The sequence below is a fragment of the Stegostoma tigrinum genome, chromosome 25, assembly GCF_030684315.1.
Source record: "Stegostoma tigrinum isolate sSteTig4 chromosome 25, sSteTig4.hap1, whole genome shotgun sequence".
Taxonomy (NCBI): domain Eukaryota; kingdom Metazoa; phylum Chordata; class Chondrichthyes; order Orectolobiformes; family Stegostomatidae; genus Stegostoma; species Stegostoma tigrinum.
This window is the reverse complement of record NC_081378.1, coordinates 47432307-47451196: the sequence shown is the minus strand read 5'-3', so window position 1 is coordinate 47451196 and position 18890 is coordinate 47432307. Positions and strand designations below refer to the sequence as shown.

Genomic DNA, 18890 nt, shown 5'->3' with positions numbered 1-18890 from the left:
TAAAAGCAGATGCTGGATATTTGAAATATAAGCACAAAGTGCTGGAGGAACTCGAGAGAGAGAGAGAGAGAAGTACAGTTATATTTCAAGCCCAGTATGAAGTCAAAAGTACACAAGGTCTCAAGAGTCATATGGGATTGGAAGCATTAACACTGTTTCTCTCTCTGCAGATGGGGCCAGACCCAGCTGAGTTTCTCCAGCACTTGCTGTTTATTTCATTTCTGCCTACGATTCTGTGGTATTAGCATCAGCATTATCATGAACTGAGCTTATCCTGCCCAGTTGCCGTGGTGTCATTATTACTCTGAGTCCTTAACTATACGCTATTCCCATCTCCCGTGATGGGACACTTTACAGTAGTCACAGCATGTGATGGGCTGTGGGACATCCTACAAGGCTCAATATAAATGGCATATTCTTTCTTTATTATCATCAACCGAAGGAAAGCTGCACCATCTGGATCGGAAGATTCTTCTGTTTGTTCTTTCTTCCCCTTGGTTTATTTACTAAAGTAAAACAAAAGAACTGCGGATGCTGGAAATCTGAAACAAAAACAGAAAGTGCTGCAGGTCTGGCAGCATCTGTGGGTAAAAACCAGTTTAGGTACTGTTATGCACAAACGTACAAAATTGGGGGCAGACCTTTCGGCCCATCAAGCTCAGTAAGATCATGGCCGACCTGTTTTTGTTTCAAATTCTGCGTTCCATCTACCCTGGTAACCTTTGATTCTATGACTATTATTTGTCTGCTTTCGCCTTAAAAAATATTTAATGATTCCACATCCACTATCAGCTGAGGTAGAGAGTTCCAGTGTCACCCAGACCTCTGAGAGAACTATGTCTCCTTATCTCTGGTCATTAAAGGGTGACCCCTCGGTTTCATCTTGGGACTGCAATTAGCTTTGGTGTTCTTGGCCAAGCAGGAGAGGAGGCATTTGACCAGATTCCAAATCCCCATTGTCACCCGACAGCCTGTGCTGGAAAATGACGAGATGTGGACAGGAGGTTAAAGTAAGGGTCGCGGTTCACTGTGATGCACCTAGTAGCTGAGTAGCAGGCCGAAACTCAAAAGACTGGGTCTGCGCAATGTATGGCACTGTTCACAAGGAATGTGGTACTTTTGGAGCAAGTATTAATTGGGAGGCTATACTTTCAAAGTATCGATTAAGTCCCTTCACCACTTATTTCTGATGACCAACCTAGAGAAGCATTGTGTTTCATAAAATCGTGCCATTCCATGTATTGTGAATCTTTGGATGTTAATCACAAAGCCCCTTGCTCCTTCACTTCAACATCTCAGGCCGATTCTGCAAACAAGCTGGTCTTTATTCTTCTCCCCGCTCCTTTCTACCCAGACATCCTGTCGTCCATCACATCCTCGGGTTATTTGAATGACCACGATGCCGTGGCTAAGGCTATCCAAGAGGCCAGGCAAATGAAGGAGCAGCTTCGGAGGGAACAACAGGCACTGGATGGGAAGGTTGCCGTCATCAACAGTCTGGGGCTAAATAACTGCAGGATGGAAAAGGTCAGTTTGTGATGCCTAGGCTCTGAGTTTTGTGCTTCCATTTTTATCGGCAGGCAGTCTCGCTGGCTTTGCTGCGGCTAGCCTGCCTTCAGAGAGAGAGAGAGGCAGAGAGACAATGTACCTTTTATTGAGAGAGCCAGGCACAGACCCAGTGCTCTCAACCCCTCCTCAATCAGTCTCATTTAATGAAATTTAGCATCTGACTTAGACGAAGAGACCCTATTTTTAGCACAAAAGCTTCAGAAACGAACGGGGGTTCAGAAAGGGCCAGAATTAACTTTGTTTACCTATTTGCGGGAAGGCATATCCTAATTTAGTTTGGAATTTTTAATTAAATTAGTTCACGCCTTGCACCACATAACAGTATTATCATTTACAGAGATAGGGGAATGTTTTAAAGCATACAACAGCCTTTGCTACATATTGTTGCTCTTGTTTTTTTTAACTATGCTGGAACTTTTTCTCTTAAAGAATTTGTATTTTAAGCAGAGACAAGTCAAGAGAAATCCTTGATGATTGGTACACTGTTCCACAATGCTGCTCTGTACTGATATCCCATACAAATGCTAGAAATGGCATATCTATAATCTGTTCAAATAATTGGTAATCGCAGGTAATCAACTGAGAGGATCTGTCTGTTGTAGCAAAATATGAAACATAGCACAGTGAGTGTTGCAGGTTAAAGGGACTTTGTCAGGCAAGTTGTGATGCAGTCAGACCTGCTGAATATTTCCACTATTTTCTGTTAAGGTGGAGGACAATGCCCAGGGAGAGATGCAGCTGCCCTGGCAGCATACCCAAGGCTGGGTCCTGAGACCATTGGCATATGTCTCATAATACTGTTACAGTCCTTGCCATGCAGCTCAAATTTAAAGCAAAATTCAGTCTCCTGAGTGAAAATGCCAGCAGTTCTAACACAGCTTGGCCAAAATCATGCTGTTTGAATAAATACATCCCTACTCAGCGTTACCTTTCACTCCTCTCACCTCCGATGCCTCTTGTCGGTACACAGTTGCATGGAGCCATATCAGTACATAGCCTGAGGAACCACATTTCAGAGTTATGTTGGAAGCGCGGCTCAGCACACTGGCTCAGTGGTTAGCACTGGAGCAAGGGCCTGGGTTCGATTCCACCCTTGGGTGATTGTGTGTGTGTGTGTGTGTGTGTGTGTGTGTGTGTGTGTGTGTGTGTGTGTGTGTGTGTGTGTGTGTGTGTGTGTGTGTGTGTGTGTGTGTGTGTGCGCGCTCCCAGTGACTGTGTGGGTTTCCTCCCACAGTCCAAAGTTGTGAAGGTTAAGTGGACTGGCCATGCTAAATTGCCCACGTTGCCCAGGGATGGGTTAGCCATGGGAAATGCAGGATTATAGGGCAGGATGGTGAGTTTGGATGGAATACTGTTTGTAGGGTTGGTGTGGATGGGCTGAATGGCCTTCTTCCTAACTGGAGGGGTTCGATGATTTATGACTCACGGACACCTACTCTTGAACAGAAATGAGAGTCAGCATTGACAGGAAACCTGGCTGCTATTTGTCCTACTCCTGGTAATACTGAATCCAAATGTGCCATAATAAAGGCTTTATTCTCAATTATCCCAGGGGTTTCAGCACTTTCAACATTGATTGCCCATTCTGAATTACCCTTGTGAAGGGGTTGGGGAGGAATCTCCTCTCTGATATATTTTGCAGAAAGTGATTGATTTGTTTCAGATAACTTTTGTTTTATTTATTTTGTGCTATTGGGGTGTTAAGGTGAATGATTTGGGTTTGACCCATGCAATAGCACCCTTCCAGGGAATGTCAACGGGAAGCTTCGTTTACTAAAGGCCGCAGCCTGTGTGGGCCAGCACTTCGGGGATATGCAAGTGCGAACTGAACTTGGGGGTCCAGCTTGCTTTCTCTCCTCTCCAGGAGCAGTACCAGTCTGCTTCCAATCCAAACTCAGAAACCAGGCACAGAGAACCACAGACCCCACATGGTAATCCTCTGCACCACATTTATTCAGACCACCAACATGCTCCTGAATGCTCCCGACACAGCTACTGCTGGCTCAGAGAGGGTTAACCATTGTGGTCACATTAACCCCGTTAGTCATTATTGGAATAGTTAGCAGAGCTTCTGAGAGCTTTGAGGTAGGGCTGAGGTACAGACTGAAAGATACTGCAGCGTGCTTTATTTTTAGAAAGTTTTAAAAAAAAATCCTGGGTCTCCGTGGATCTTGCAAGAGGAAGCCTTCTCTTTAATCTCAACATTAACCCTCCATTAGTGAATAGTGTGTGTAATTGTTGGAGGCAGCTCTCATAATCAGAAAAAGGCTCTTATAGCTTTCTTGCACCAGCTGCAGCAGAAAAAGAGGAATAAGGAACAGTGAGAGACACTAATAAAAAGTGACTAAAATGTTCTTTCAAAGCTTCGGTAAATTGCAGTTATTTGTTAAGTATATTCAAGTCAGCTGTAGATGCAGCAGTTGGCAGGTTCAGAGAGCATCTGCACTTGGTTTCTGTAAAGAAGCAGCGATGGGTACATTCCCCTGTGCAACCAGCTGGGAATTGTCAAATGACAACCAACAAAATACTTTTGGATGGGAAGCCTTCATTCGGAGTTATATGTACTCGTGAACCAGACTCTGCGGTTTTGATTTGGAGCCTATTAAAACGTCTTTGATGGTATGGAAATTCATCTTCATGAAGTCTCCAGCTCGCATACGCTGCGAGTTGCAGTTACAGATCAGTCATTCAAAACTAATGGCAGTAATTGTCCTGACTGCTTGTATTGCAATACACTGCATTAAAATAATCCAACCCCTTAGTCTTGGCACTGAGAGTTAATCTCCTTTAATACAGATCAGCTGTTACTCTCCCACATGACTTCAGGCAGAGCTAGGCGACTATTCACAGTGTTTTGATTAAGTTACAAAAGTACAACCATCTGCCTTCACATCTTTCTCATTCAATCACTTCTCTGCTGCTCAGAGCTCGGTTTCTGTTGCGCTTCGCTGCAAGATTGTCCTGAAAGTTTTGATGCAAAGAGTCAAAGTTAATTAAGTGGCGCTGTTTAATGCGAGCCCACACTGTTATTTCTCTTACACAGTGGCTGCCACTCTGAAGAATAGTTTGCAGAATGTGAGCGTTAACTTCTTTCTCCACAGCCTTGATCGCTCAATGCTTTTCTTTGAATTCATGGGGAGGAGAAGTAAACTGTTACAAGTCGGGGAGGGCCATGTGTAGTAGGCACCTGCCCCATGGATCAGCTGACAGCAGATTGGAGCTTTGATTCATTATCTGATCATTACTGTATTGCTGGTTGTCAAACATTGCTGACAGGAAATTTGGCTGATTCAAGGTTAGATTTAGATTTATTTAATACAATGTCACTTGTACCTTGGTGCAGTGAGAAGTGCCGTGTTCCGGCACCATCCTGGATTACAGAATACATTACTGAATAAATCGTAAAATGCTGAATAAATTAATTTTAAACTGATATCACTTATGATATTACTAAAGCTTCAAAAGTTCAACTTTGCCTCTCTGTAGACTTAGCCCTCTCTGCTCCTTCAGTTTCCGCCATCAACGTCATCCCTGGGCTCCTGGCATGGTGCTCCTTTCCTCTCACCATTGTCACTGGCACTTCCACACCCACTGCTTCTGAGCTGGAGCTGGTCAGACCGTGCAGGCCCATAGCTCCCCTGTCACTGGGGGATAGAACAACAGTGGTAGGATACTGTTGGCAGTAAGGCATGTCAGGATGTCCTGAGATATGAACTAATTATTACCAATATTTACAAATGCATAATTACAAATCCATTTTTTTTCTTTGTCATCATCATTGCTGAGTGTAGCTCCTGGCTTGCTCACTAGGTGGAAAACGGCACTGTGTCAGCACAGTTCAGCTTTACGGGACAGATGCATGATGTGGTCAACTCATTCTCTCCAATCTCGTTTGTACCTCTGTTACCTTTATACTCAACCATTCCAATCCTCGCTCAGATAGTCTCCCATATTCTATCAAGCTCCATCAAAAGTCTACTGCCCTTGCCTTAACACAGCCCAGGTCCTGTTTACCAATCAACCCTGAGCTCACTGACCTGTGTTGTCTCCCGGTCAACAACATCATGATTTTAGAATTCTCAACCTTGTTTTCCTTCGCCTCACCCCTCCCTATCTCCATAATCTCTTCCAGCATGACAATTATTGGAGACATCTGTGCTCCTCTAACTCTGCCTTGTACAGCCTCCTCAGTTTTGCTTACTGTACCATTTGTAACCATGTCTTCAGTTCTGAAGAAGGGTCACCGGACCCGAAACGTTAACTCTGATTTTTTTGTCTTCACAGATGCTGTCAGACCTGCTGAGCTTTTCCAGCAACTTCTGTCTTTGTCCTACCTGCCTATTCCTGACCCATATCCCTGCACACCTTTCCCATTCACGTACTTAGCCAAAAGTGTTTTAAACATTGTGACTGTGCCTATATCCATCACTTGTGTGCCCAGACCTTTCCTACCCTATGATTATTTGTTAGTATTTAGAACATCTAATGAGCACTGTGTTTATCAAATCAATAATCTAATGCTTGGAATTTGAGGGGCTGTCTTGGGAGTGCACTTGCTTCAGAATTAGAGGTCTCTGTGTTGAAGTCCTACTCCTGGCATTATTAATTGTTTTGTCTTGAGCAACAAGGGAGTCGAGATTTATGGGGGACAGACAGGAAATTGGAATCACAGCCACAAACAGGTCAGGAATCATCTTATCAAATGGCAGAGCAGACACGAGGAGATGGATGTCCTACTCATGGTCTTAATTCTCACACAACCCTGTAAGTGCAGCGGACATGAGATTAGCACTGATGGCATACACACATGAGAAGAACTTATTCAGAGATGACAAGCACTTGTCACAAGTGCTTATGCTAATTTCAGGAAGACCATCTCAAAGCCCCCAAGGAGCTCCATTATGTTATATCCCAATAAGGTCAATCACATGCTACATCACAATATATTTTGACTAATCTGTCTGACCTACTGGTTTAGGTGTGAGTTTGCTAGACTGTTACATCATCATGTAATTATTGCCGATTAGGGTCGTTCCATCTCGCATCTGCATAATGCACGTTGTTCATTGTTCCGTCTATCTGAGAAACATTGATACCAACAATGACCTGACATCAGACCTGTTTCTATCATGGCTATCTTTCATACTGGCAACTGGCATTAAGTGTCTGCTGACGGCTGTGAAACCATCGTTGATTGTCAGAGAAAAATACCATGTGGTTCACTAACAACCTATAGGGAAGGAAACTGCCATCCTTACCTGGCCTGGCCTACATGTGACTCCACACTCACAGCAATATGATTGACTCTAAACTGCCCTCTGGGCAATTAGGGATGGGCAATAAATGTTGGCCTAGCCAGCGACACTCACATTCCATGAATGAATAAAAAAACTCCTCTCTTGTCTTCTGTCTCAAAGTTGTGACGAAATTCATTCCTAACATTCTGTGGAAACTTAACTTTTGAACTATGCTCAGTCCCAAAAGTGATCCAGTTGATTGTTCCGAGATGTCGGAACATTCAGTTCTGCCCAGCAGTAGATGAGGGGGGGCTTATTTTCAAGACTTGCTGGAGGTTAGTTGGGACAATTTGGAGGGGCTGAGTGGGGGCCTCTGATGACGATTTGAAGGAAACGACAGAAGCCAACTTTATGTTAGGAGTGCTGCAGTTAGCTGGATTGCTGGCAAGGTAGCTGGAGGACACAGATACTCTGGGGGCCTAGGTGATGGATCAAGAGCTGTTGTGTGGCCCTGTACAGTTTGAACTCCGGAAGATATTCTAGGAGTTGGCACGCAGTGAAAAGTTGGAGCCGGAACTCAAAGGATTTGTAAGGAGCTGAGAAAATGGGGAAGTCGCTGGCTCTACATTAGTGCAAAGTGCAAGGAGCTTGGAAGAAGCCTGTGAGCATTTATACTGTAGTGTGTCTGAGAAAGTAGAGGTTGAAAACTCACAAGCAGTATTTCTTCAATGCGAATGAGCAAAGTTGGAACTGTGGGACTAACCCACAGGTAAGACCGATTTAGTGAAACCAGCCGTTAATGAAGAGCTGGATTAATGCTTGTGGATGAGGACTGGAGTTCAGTTCCAGAGTCTAGAGGACAGTAGACTAAAGAAGCAACGATGATTGACCAGAATGGGAGCAGTCATTGAGACTACCCAGGACGAAGCAGCTCTGAAGAGGGAGCTTCAAGAACAGATTGGAGAATTGAAGAATTCTAATCAGTTGTGGAATGGAATAAGGTTTAATGATTATGTCACTAACATCTTGGTGGGGAAAGAGTTACTGGGAAATCCATAGGATCGTTCATGATTGCATGTGCTATCTAGAACATAGAACATAGAACAATACAGCGCAGAACAGGCTCTTCGGCCCTCGATGTTGCACCGACCTGTGAACTAATCTAAGCCCCTCCCCCTACACTATCCTATCGTTATCTATATGCTTATCCAAGGCATCTGAAGTGTGTTCGATCAGAGTCTATTAATTATACTTACATGTCATTTCTGGGTATTAGAAATAAGTTGTACATGTATTATAGATTATATCACTGATTTAACATTGTGTGGTGAGGTTTGTTGTTGTTCAAATACCTGGAATCTCCAGACTTTATTCCCTTAGGAAGTCCCCGGGTCTCTCAAATAACAGTAAAAATAGGCTGTGGATGCTGGAAATCTGAAGCAAACACAACAAAATGTTGGAGAAACTCAGCAGGTTGGGGAGCATCTATGGAGAGAGAAACAGAGTTGACATTTTGAATCTGGTATGGCTTTTCATTGAAGTTTAGAGTCATACCTAACTCTAAGCATTAGCTCTATTTCTATTTCTATCCAGGTATTGCCAGATCTGCTGAGTTTCTCTGTAACTTTCTTGTTTGTTCACTTTTAAAAAAAATAAATTCTAGTCCCTAATCCAATTATAACCTAAATTTGACAGTCTGCTTTAGGATCTTAACATTGACTATACACCTCCCAGCCTTCTTAACTTTTTCTGTGAACAGTGATGCGGCCATTCCTGTGATATTGTCAGGCCTTATTTTGAGTCTGTCTTTAATATGTGAGTAAATGGTGTTTCACATTAAGCTGTGGTTAGTATGGCTGTTGTGAATGGGACAAGCTGCAGTGAGGACAATTAAGCTTTGTGCTACTTATAGTGGGTAAAACATTCTTCGATTCACCATGGTGATGAACACACAAAGCCGAGTGTAGCACTAATGGTCTGTAATGGCAGCGATGCCCATTTGAATGCTGAGCTTGGCATCTTTTCCTGCCCGAATAACTACATTCAACTCTTTTCTGAACTGCACCAATGTATAGGCCCTGTTTTTTTTTTCCAGACTTCACGCTATTTTAGGAGAGCCTAGTTCTGTACTTCTTTGGTGGAATAGTCCTTCCTTAAGAAAAAAAACGTGCTACCCATTTCTGTTCTTAAGTTTGAATATGAAGTAACGGGCCAGATTTCCCAACTGTTCTTGAATGATCTGAAGAAGCCTCACTTAAGGTTAACTGAAAGACTGCGGTATGAAATTGAGATGGATTGTTTTGGGGGCCTATTTGATGCCTTGGCCCATTTCACTCTCTACTCATCTCAGATGGGTTAAGATGAAACTAGGGGCTCATGTTTCAATGGAGGTAGAAGCAAGAATCTTATGAGGCGAAGGGATACTATGTGGTCCATTGTATATGCGCTGTAGCCGTTTACAATTAAGCTGGTAATTAAGTTCCACTCCTCTGTTCTTACCCCACAGCCCCGCACATGTTTCCTCCTCAAGTATTTACTCAATTTCCTTTTTAAAGTTACACTTGAACCTGTTTCCACTGCTTTTTCAGGCAGTGCTGTCCACATTAAAACCTCTCTCTGTGTAAATGATTTCTTTAGTCAACACCTTTTGCAGATTTTTTTTGCCTCTGGCTAGTGACAGGAACGGTTTCTCCTCATTTACTCTATCAATACCCCTTATATTTTTGAACGCCAGTATTAAACCTCTCTAGTTGTCTCTGCTCCTTGTGGTTCAAAAGAATGAGGGGGAATTTCAGCAACCTGTAAAATCTAACAGGACTAGACACAATAAATGCAGGAAGGACGTTCCTGATGACCAGCGAGAACACAAATCGGGGTCACGGTCTAAGGATGTGACTTGGCCACTTAGGACGGAGATGAGGAGAAATTTCTTCACCCAGACAGTGGGGAGCTTGTGGAATTCACTGCCACAGAATGTGGTTGAGGCCAGAGCATTGACTGTTTCAAGAAGGAGTTAGAACTAGCTCCTAAGCCTGAAGGGATCAGAGAGTATGGGGGAGAAAGCAGGAACAGGGGACTAAGTTGCATAATCAACCGCAATCCTATTGAATGGTGGTGCAAGCTCAAAGGGCCAAATAGCCCACTCCCGCTCCTATTTTCTATTCTTTTTATGTTTCTATAGTTACTGCGCTTATTTTGTTTTTTCTGTTTCGCATCTGTGGCATCATTATGTCAACTCTCCTCTGAACACATCCCAAAGGCCTTGACAGTACCCCTGAGGGTGGGGTCCCGGAACTGAGCTGAGATTGGGCAGGAGTTAAGGGTGCAGGTTCTGTCCGGGAATTTGGATCTTAGGGACACATTTTCCCCGGTTTTGACTCCACGACGCATGTCATGTCGTTGTGAAGTCAGGCGACCGAATCAGATGGTGAATCCACAGCAAAGGGGGAAGGCAGCAGTAATGGGTAAGTCACCAGCTACTGTGATTGGGAGCAGTGGAAGGCATTCGACCTTTGACCGGGGTGAACATGTTGGGTGGATTAGAGTCGGGCAGGAGGAGCTGATTATTGGGGGTGAGTTAAACCTCTCTGTTGAGGTAAGGTAGGTGAATTGGGGTTGGCTTTTAAGGGAGAAAAGTTGGACAAGGCAATTGATGTGCCATTAACCTACACTGACTCTCAGAAATGTTGCACTGCCTGCTCATTTACCCGATGGCAGCGTTACTAGCTGCGTTGATGTGTGGCAGGATGAGCGAGTAGGAGTTTTCAATTTTCAGAGGGGAGCAGAAATACAAGCTGAACAAATACAAGATTTACAAGGATGTGGCCGGGGTTGGAGGGTTTGAGCCACAGGGGTAGGCTGAATAGGCTGGGACAATTTTCCTGGAGCATCGGAGGCCGAGGGGTGACCTTATCGAGAGGTTTACAGAATCATGAGGGGCGTGAATTGGGCGAATAGCCAAGGTCGTTTCCCCAGGGTAGAGGAGTCCAAACATAGAGGGCATAGGTTTAAAGGTGAGAGGGGAATGATTTAAAAGGGACCTAAGGGACAACATAGGGTGGTGCGTGTATGGAGTGAGCAGCCAGAGGAGGTCGTGGAAGTGGGTACAATTACAACATTTAAAAGGCATCCGATGGGTTCATGAATAGGAAGGGTTTAGAGGCTAATGGGCCAAATGCTGGCAAATGGGACTGGATTAATATAGGATATGTGGTTAGCATGGATGAGTTAGACCAAATGGTCTGTTTCCCTGCTGTGTAACTCCATGGCTTCTAAGTGTCTCGAACCTAGTAAGGACATTGGAATGACACCACATGGGGGACAATGCCTCACCAGTGCCACCGCTGAGGTCTCACCCAGGAGATGGACAGGGAGCTAGCAGGCCTCTCCAGTTAACCCTGAGTGGGATAAAAAAACAGGAAGCAGGTCAGTGCCAGCCGTGCCCGCCCCCAAGGACCTGGGTACAGTTCCCAAAGAAGATCAATGACCTCACCTGAGTTGGCAAGGGAGGTGAATTGGGCGAATAGCCAAGGTCGTTTCCCCAGGGTAGAGGAGTCCAAACGTAGAGGGCATAGGTTTAAAGGTGAGGGAGGTGAATTTCACTTTGAAAGCCCCACTACACCACCTGAGCCACCAACCTCCTCCACTGCTCCACACACCAGTCTGTCCCACCACCATCACTCCCCGAGCAACAGGCTCAATCAAACTGACATGTTCATAACTCACATCAATTTCACTCACTCAGCAACGTAGCAAGCCTGACATCTCACAGTTTTCACTTGCTGCCAACCATACATCCATTACAGCCCCACCAAGACTGTGGTTCTCCACACTCACTGACTCGGCTCGCTCTCTCAAAACTAGGCCCATAACCACAGACAGTGGTCCGTATTCTTCAGGTGGCCTTCTGCCCTGACTGCAGTGGAGGAGACAGCCCGAGGCCATGCCCAGCGAGGATGAGGCCATGTCCTGTCGGCGATGCTGGAGGGATCAAAGGAAACAGAATATTCCTACCTCATCCCTCTTCAGACCCTCCACACCCGCCTCATCTCACAACCTCTCGTAAGTTACGAGCTGTTCAGTTCCTCCCTCCTCCTCACTGTAACCCTCCCCTTGTGCCTTTCTCCATTACTGACATGGATAGGGAATTGGTTGAGTGGTGGGAAACAGAGAGTTGCAACAATGGGGAAGTATGCAATTAGGCAGGAGATGGTGTCCCGCAGGGATCTGTGTTTGGGGCCTCAATTATCCAGGGTATTCATTAACAATGTGAATAATGGCATAAAAAGTCAAATATCCAAACTTGCTGACATGACATTGGGCAGCATTGTAGACAGTGTTGACGACGGCATAAAATTACGACAGGATATTGATAGATCAGGTGAGTGGGCAATGCTGTAACAGATGGATTTTAATATACGCAACTGTGAGGTTATCCATTTCAGCCTGATAAAGGATCTATCAGGATGTCTTTTAGGAGGCACTAATTTAAATACGATGTGGATGCCCAATGATATTTAGGATTCAGGTGCATAGCACTTTAAAATGTCATGAACAGGTGCAGAAAATAGTCATGAAGCCTAATTGAATGCTGGCCTTCATACTGAAAGGGCTGGAGTATAAGGATGCAGACATTACACTGCAGTTATACAAAACACTAGTTAGACCCAGTTATAGCAAATCGGGCTGACACACTTTAAAAAGGATGTTTTGTCATTGCAGGGAGTTCAATGCAGGGTTACAAGGATGATACCTGCACTTCAGGAGTTAAACTGTGAGGAACGATTAGACAAATTAGGCCTTTATTCTTTAGCATTTGGAATGATAAAGGGTGATTGAATTGGGGTCTTCAGGATATGAACAGGGAAAGACAGTTTAGATAAAGATATATTATTTGCACTGGTTAATAATTCAAGAACCAGGGGGAATAGTCTAAGAATTAGGGCTAGGCCATTCAGGAAAGATGTGAGGAAGCACTTCTACACACGAAGTTTGGTAGAAGTTTGAAACTGTCTTTTACAAATGACGGTGGATGCTAATTCAGTTGTTAAATCAGAGATAGATTTATGTTTATTCATCGAGAGATCTGGGCCCAAGGTAGGCAAAATTTTATTTCTTTATTCATTCACAGGATGAGAGAGTTGCTGGCTAGGCCGGCATTAATTACCCAGAGGGCAGTTGGAGTTAGAAAACAGATCAGTTGTGATCCGAGGCAGAACAGGCTTGAGGGGTTGAATGGTCTACACCTGTTCCCATGTTGCTTTCAGACTCCCAGGAACTGCCACCAGGCCAGGCAGCGATGGAGGAATGTGCAAATTCAACTGAATGCCTCACTTTCAGACTGAACCCTGCCACTGCACATTCTTTGGAACAGTCACTCTCAAAGTGTAGTCTTTGAGTGTCCTCCAGGTTACCCACAGGAGGGTCTAAAGACCACTAATATGCACCACCATGGCCAAGTCTATACAAGGGAACAGGCTGGAACTCACAGCCCCACATGGAAAGCATCTACAAACCAGCAGTATCCCGTGTGTGTGGCATGAAGCATCAGATCCACAGCACTGTGCTGAAAGAAATACCATTGGCACTGCTGTGTATTTTCACAGTAATTGAGCGATATGTAAGAGTTTCTCAGCAGAAGATTGTTGCAATGCTTTGAACCAAATATTAGGAAGTTTCAAATCAAGTTTTGAATCAAAATGCCTACAGTAAAATTAGCGTTTATAATAGAAAAAGTCGAGACTTTTATTTAGGTATAGGTTGATAATTTTACTGATTTTAAAAATACATTGATCATATAATTTACTATCGAATATGCCATCTAGGCTACTTTGTAGCAACAAAAAGCAACAGATTTTCATTTTAAACTCTTCTCATTAATTTTATATGTGGCACTCAGAAAGGGTCAGATAGGGCCCAGTGACAGGGGTGAGGTAGGACCCATTGACAGCGGTGAGGTAGGGCCCTGTGACAGCGGTGAGGTAGGACCCAGTGACAGCGGTGAGGAAGGGCCCATTGACAGCGGTGAGGTAGGGCCCATTGACAGCGGTGAGGGAGGGCCCAGTGACAGCATTGAGGTAGGGCCCAGTGAGAGTGGTGAGGTCGGCCCCAGTGACAGCAATGAGGTAGGGCCCATTGACAGTGATGAGTTAGGGCCCAGTGACAGCAATGAGGTAGGGCCCACTGACAGCCGTGATGTAGGGCCCAGTGACAACGGTGAGGTAGGGCCCATAGACAGCGGTGATTTCAGGCGCATTGACAGTGGTGAGGCAGGACCCATTTACAGCGGTGAGGTTGGGCTCATTGACAATGGTGTGGTAGGGCCCATGGACAGCAATGAGGTAGGGCCCAGTGACAACTGTGTGGTAGGGCCCAGTGACAATGGTGAGGTAACATCCATTGACAGCGGTGAGGTAGGGCCCATTGACAGCGGTGAGGTAGGGCCCATTGACAACTGTGTGGTAGGGCCCAGTGACAGCGGTGAGACAGGGCCCAGTGACAGCAGTGAGGTAGGGCCCAGTGACAGCGGTGAGGTAGGACCCAGTGACAACGGTGAGGTAGGGCCCAGTGACAGCAGTGAGGCAGGGCCCAGTGACAGCAGTGATGTAGGGCCCAGTGACAGCGTTGAGGTAGGGCCCATATTCAGCGGTAATTTCAGGTGCATTGACAGTGGTGAGGCAGGACCCATTTACAGCAGTGAGGGAGGGCTCATTGCCAATGGTGTGGTTGGGCCCAGTGACAACGGTGAGGTAGGATCCATTGACAGCGGTGAGGTAGGGCCCAGTGACAACGGTGAGGTAGGATCCATTGACAGCGATGATGTAGGGTCCATTGACAGCGGTGAGGTAGGGCCCATTAACAACTGTGTGGTAGGGCCCAGTGACAGCGGTGAGGTAAGATCCATTGACAGCGGTGATGTAGGGCCCAGTGACAGCGGTGAGGTAGAGCCCAGTGACAACGGTGAGGTAGGATCCATTGGCAGCGATGATGTAGGGCCCAGTGACAGCGGTGAGGTAGCGCCCATTGACAGCAGTGAGGTAGGATCCAGTGACAGCGGTGTGGTAGGACCCAGTGACAGCGATGACGTCGGGCCCAGTGACAGTGGTGAGGCCGGGCCAATTGACAACGGTGAGTTAGGGCTCATTGACAGCAGTGATGTAGGGCCCAGTGATAGCGGTGAGGCAGGGCCCATTGACAACGGCGAGGTAGGGCTCATTGACAGCGGTGAGGGAGGACCCAGTGACAGCGGTGAGCTAGGACCCAGTGACAGCGGTGATGTAGGGCGCAGTGACAGCTGTGAGGTAGGGCCCAGTGACAACGGTGAGGTAGGACCCAGTGACAACGGTGAGGTAGGACCCAGTGACAGCAGTGACTTTGGGCCCATTGACAGCGCTGAGGTAGGGCCCATTGACAGCGGTGAAGTAGGGCCCAGTGACAGCGGTGACGAAGGGCCCAGTGACAGCGGTGACATCGGGCCCAGTGACAACGGTGAGGTAGGGCCCAGTGACAGCGGTGAGGTAGGGCCCAGTGACAGCAGTGATGTAGGTCCCAGTGACAGCGGTGACGTCGGGCCCAGTGACAGCGGTGAGGTAGAGCCCAGTGACAGCAGTGATGTAGGTCCCAGTGACAGCGGTGACGTCGGGCCCAGTGACAGCAGTGAGGTAGGATCCAGTGACAACGGTGAGGTAGGGCCCAGTGACAGCGGTGAGGTAGGACCCAGTGACAGTGGAGACGTAGGGCCCAGTGACAGCAGTGAGGTAGGGCCCAGTGACAGCGGTGCGGCAGGGCCCAGCCACAGCGGTGAGGTAGGACCCATTGACAGCGATGATGTAGGTCCCGTGATAGCGGTCAGGTAGGGCCCAGTGACAGCGGTGAGGTAGGGCCCAGTGACAGTGGAGACGTAGGGCCCAGTGACAGCAGTGAGGTAGGGCCCAGTGACAGAGGTGCGGCAGGGCCCAGCCACAGCGGTGAGTTAGGACCCATTGACAGCGGTGATGTAGGTCCCGTGATAGCGGTCAGGTAGGGCCCAGTGACAGCGGTGATGTAGGGCCCAGTGACAGCGGTGAGGTAGGGCCCAGTGTCAGTGGTGAGGTAGGGCCCAGTGACAGCAGTGAGGTGGGGCCCAGTGACAGCAGTGAGGTAGGGCCCAGTAGCAGCGGTGAGGTAGGGCCCAGTGACAGCAGAAAGGTAGGGCCCAGTGACAGCAGTGAGGTAGGGCACATTGACAGCGATGAGGTCGTGCACATTGACAGTGGTGAGGTAGGGCCCAGTGACAGCGGTGATGTAGGGCCCAGTGACAGCGGTGAGGTAGGGCCCATTGACAGCGGTGAGGAAGGGCCCAGTGACAGCGGTGATGTATGTCCCGTGATAGCGGTGAGGTAGGACCCAGTGAGAACGGTGAGGTAGGGCCCAATGACAGCGGTGAGGTAGGGCCCAGTGACAGCTGTGAGGTCGGGCCCACTGACAGTGGTGAGGTAGGAGCCAGTGACAGCGGTGATGTCGGGCCCAGTGACAGCGGTGAGGTAGGGCCCAGTGACAGCGGTGACGTAGGGCCCAGTGACAGCGGTGAGGTAGGAGCCAGTGACAGCGGTGATGTCGGGCCCAGTGACAGCGGTGAGGTAGGGCCCAGTTACAGCGGTGAGGTAGAGCCCAGTGTCAGCGGTGAGGTAGGACCCATTGAAAGCAGTGAGGTAGGGCCCATTGACAGCAATGAGGTAGTGCCCAGTGACAGCGGTGTGGTATTGCCCGTTGACAGCGGTGAAGTAGGGCACTTTGACAGTGGCAAGGTATGGCCCAGTGACAGTGGTGAGGTAGGGCCCAGTGTCAGCGGTGAGGTAGAGCCCACTGACAGCAATGACGCAGGGCCCAGTGACAGTGGTGAGGCAGGGCCCAGTGACAGTGGTGAGACAGGGCCCGTTGGCAGCAGTGTGGTCGGCCCCTTTGACACCAGTGATGTCGGGCCCAGTGACAGCAGTGAGGTAGGGCCCAGTGACAGCGGTGATGTCGGGCCCAGTGACAGCGGTCAGGTCGGACCCATTGACAGCAATAAGGTAGGGCACATTGACAGCGGTGAGATAGAGCCCATTGACAGTGGTGAGGTAGGGCCCAGTGTCAGCGGTGAGGTAGGGCACAGTGTCAGTGGTGAGGTAGAGCCCATTGACAGCAATGAGGTAGGGCCCATTGACAGCGGTGAGGCAGGGCCCAGTGACAGCAGTGAGGTAGGGCTCATTGACAATGGTGTGGTCGGACCCATTGACAGCAATGAGGTAGGGCCCATTGACAACGGTGAGGCAGGGCCCATTGACAGTGGTGAGGTAGTGCCCAGTGACAGCAGTGACGTAGGGCCCATTGACAGCAGTGATTTCGGGCCCATTGACAGCGGTGAGGCAGGTTCCATTGACAGCGGTGAGGTTGGGCTCATTGACAATGGTGTGGTCATGCCCATGGACAGCATTGAGGTAGGGCCCATTGACAGCGGTGAGGTAGGGCCCATTGACAGCAGTGAGATAGGGCCCAGTCAGCGGTGATGGAGGGCCCAGTGACAGCGGTGAGGTAGGTCCCGGTGACAGCAGTGAGGCAGGGCCCATTGACAATGGTCAGGTAGGGCCTATTGACAATGGTGTGGTCGGGCCCATTGACAGCAATGCGGTAGTGCCCATTGACAGCACTGAGGGAGGGCCCGTTGACAGCACTGAGGCAGGGCCCATTGACAGCGGTGACGTAGGGCCCAGTGACAGCAGTGACGTAGGGCCCAGTGACAGCAGTGACGTAGGGGCCATTGACAGCGGTGAGGTAGGATCCATTGACAACAGTGAGGTAGGGCCCAGTCAGTGGTGATGTAGGGCCCAGTGACAACGGTGACGTAGGGCCCGGTGACAGCGGTGATGTCGGGCCCAGTGGCACCGGTGAGGTAGGGCCCAGTGACAGCGGTGAGGTAGGGCCCATTGAGAGCGGTGAGCTAGGGCCCAGTGACAGCGGTGAGGTCAGCCCCAGTGACAGAGGTGAGGTAGCGCCCAGTGACAGCGGTGAGGTAGGCCCCAGTGACAGCCGTGATGTAGGGCCCAGTGACAGCGGTGAGGTAGGGCCCAGTGACAGCGGTGAGGTAGTGCTCAGTGACAGCAGTGACGTAGGGCCCAGTGACAGCAGTGACCAAAGGCCCATTGACAGCGGTGATTTCGGGCCCATTGACAGCGGTGAGGTTGGGCTCATTGACAACGGTGTGGTCGTGCCCATGGATAGCATTGAGGTAGTGCCCATTGACAGCGCTGAGGCAGGGCCCATTGACAGCGGTGAGGCAGGGCCCATTGACAGCGGTGAGGTCGGGCCCATTGACAGCGGTGAGGTAGGGCCCATTGACAGCGGTGAGGTCGGGCCCATTGACAGCGGTGAGGTAGGGCCCATTGACAGCGGTGTGGTTGGGCCCCGTGACAGCAGTGACCTAGGGCCCAGTGACAGCAGTGACGTAGGGCCTAGTGACAGCGGTGAGGTAGGGCCCAGTGTCAGTGGTGCTGTAGGGCCTAGTGACAGCGGTGAGGTAGGGCCCATTGACAGCGGTGAGGTAGCGCCCAGTGACAGCGGTGAGGTAGGGCCCGGTGACAGCAGTGACGTCAGGCCCAGTGACAGCGGTGAGGCAGGGTTCATTGACAATGGTGTGGTCGGGCCCATTGACAGCAATGCGGTAGTGACCATTGACAGCGCTGAGGCAGGGCCCATTGACAGTGGTGAGGTAGGACTCATTTACAGCAATGAGGCAGGGCTCACTGACAACGGTGTGGTCAGGCCCATGGACAGCAGTGAGGTCGGGCCCATTGACAGCGGTGAGGTAGGGCCCATTGACAGCGGTGTGGTACGGCCCCGTGACAGCAGTGAGCTAGGGCCCAGTGACAGCGGTGAGGCAGGGCTCATTGACAATGGTGTGGTCGGGCCCATTGACAGCAATGCGGTAGGGCCCAGTGACAACGGTGATGTAGGATCCATTGACAGCGGTGAGGTAGGGCCCATTGACAGCGGTGAGGTAGGGCCCATTGACAGCGGTGAGGTAGGGCCCATTGACAGCAGTGAGCTAGGGCCCAGTGACAGCGGTGA

The 18890-nt window shown here is 48.7% G+C and overlaps 1 protein-coding gene across 9 annotated transcripts in view; it reads left to right on the top strand.

The window, feature by feature from the left end:
- Positions 1-18890, top strand: part of sox5 (SRY-box transcription factor 5) — a 379139-nt gene that overhangs the window by 297707 nt on the left and 62542 nt on the right. For all 9 annotated transcript variants that reach the window (XM_048554395.2, XM_048554391.2, XM_048554396.1 and 6 more), the window contains one exon: positions 1355-1527. In XM_048554395.2, coding sequence (XP_048410352.1) covers positions 1355-1527 — 173 coding nt within the window. The remainder of the gene's footprint in view (positions 1-1354; positions 1528-18890) is intronic.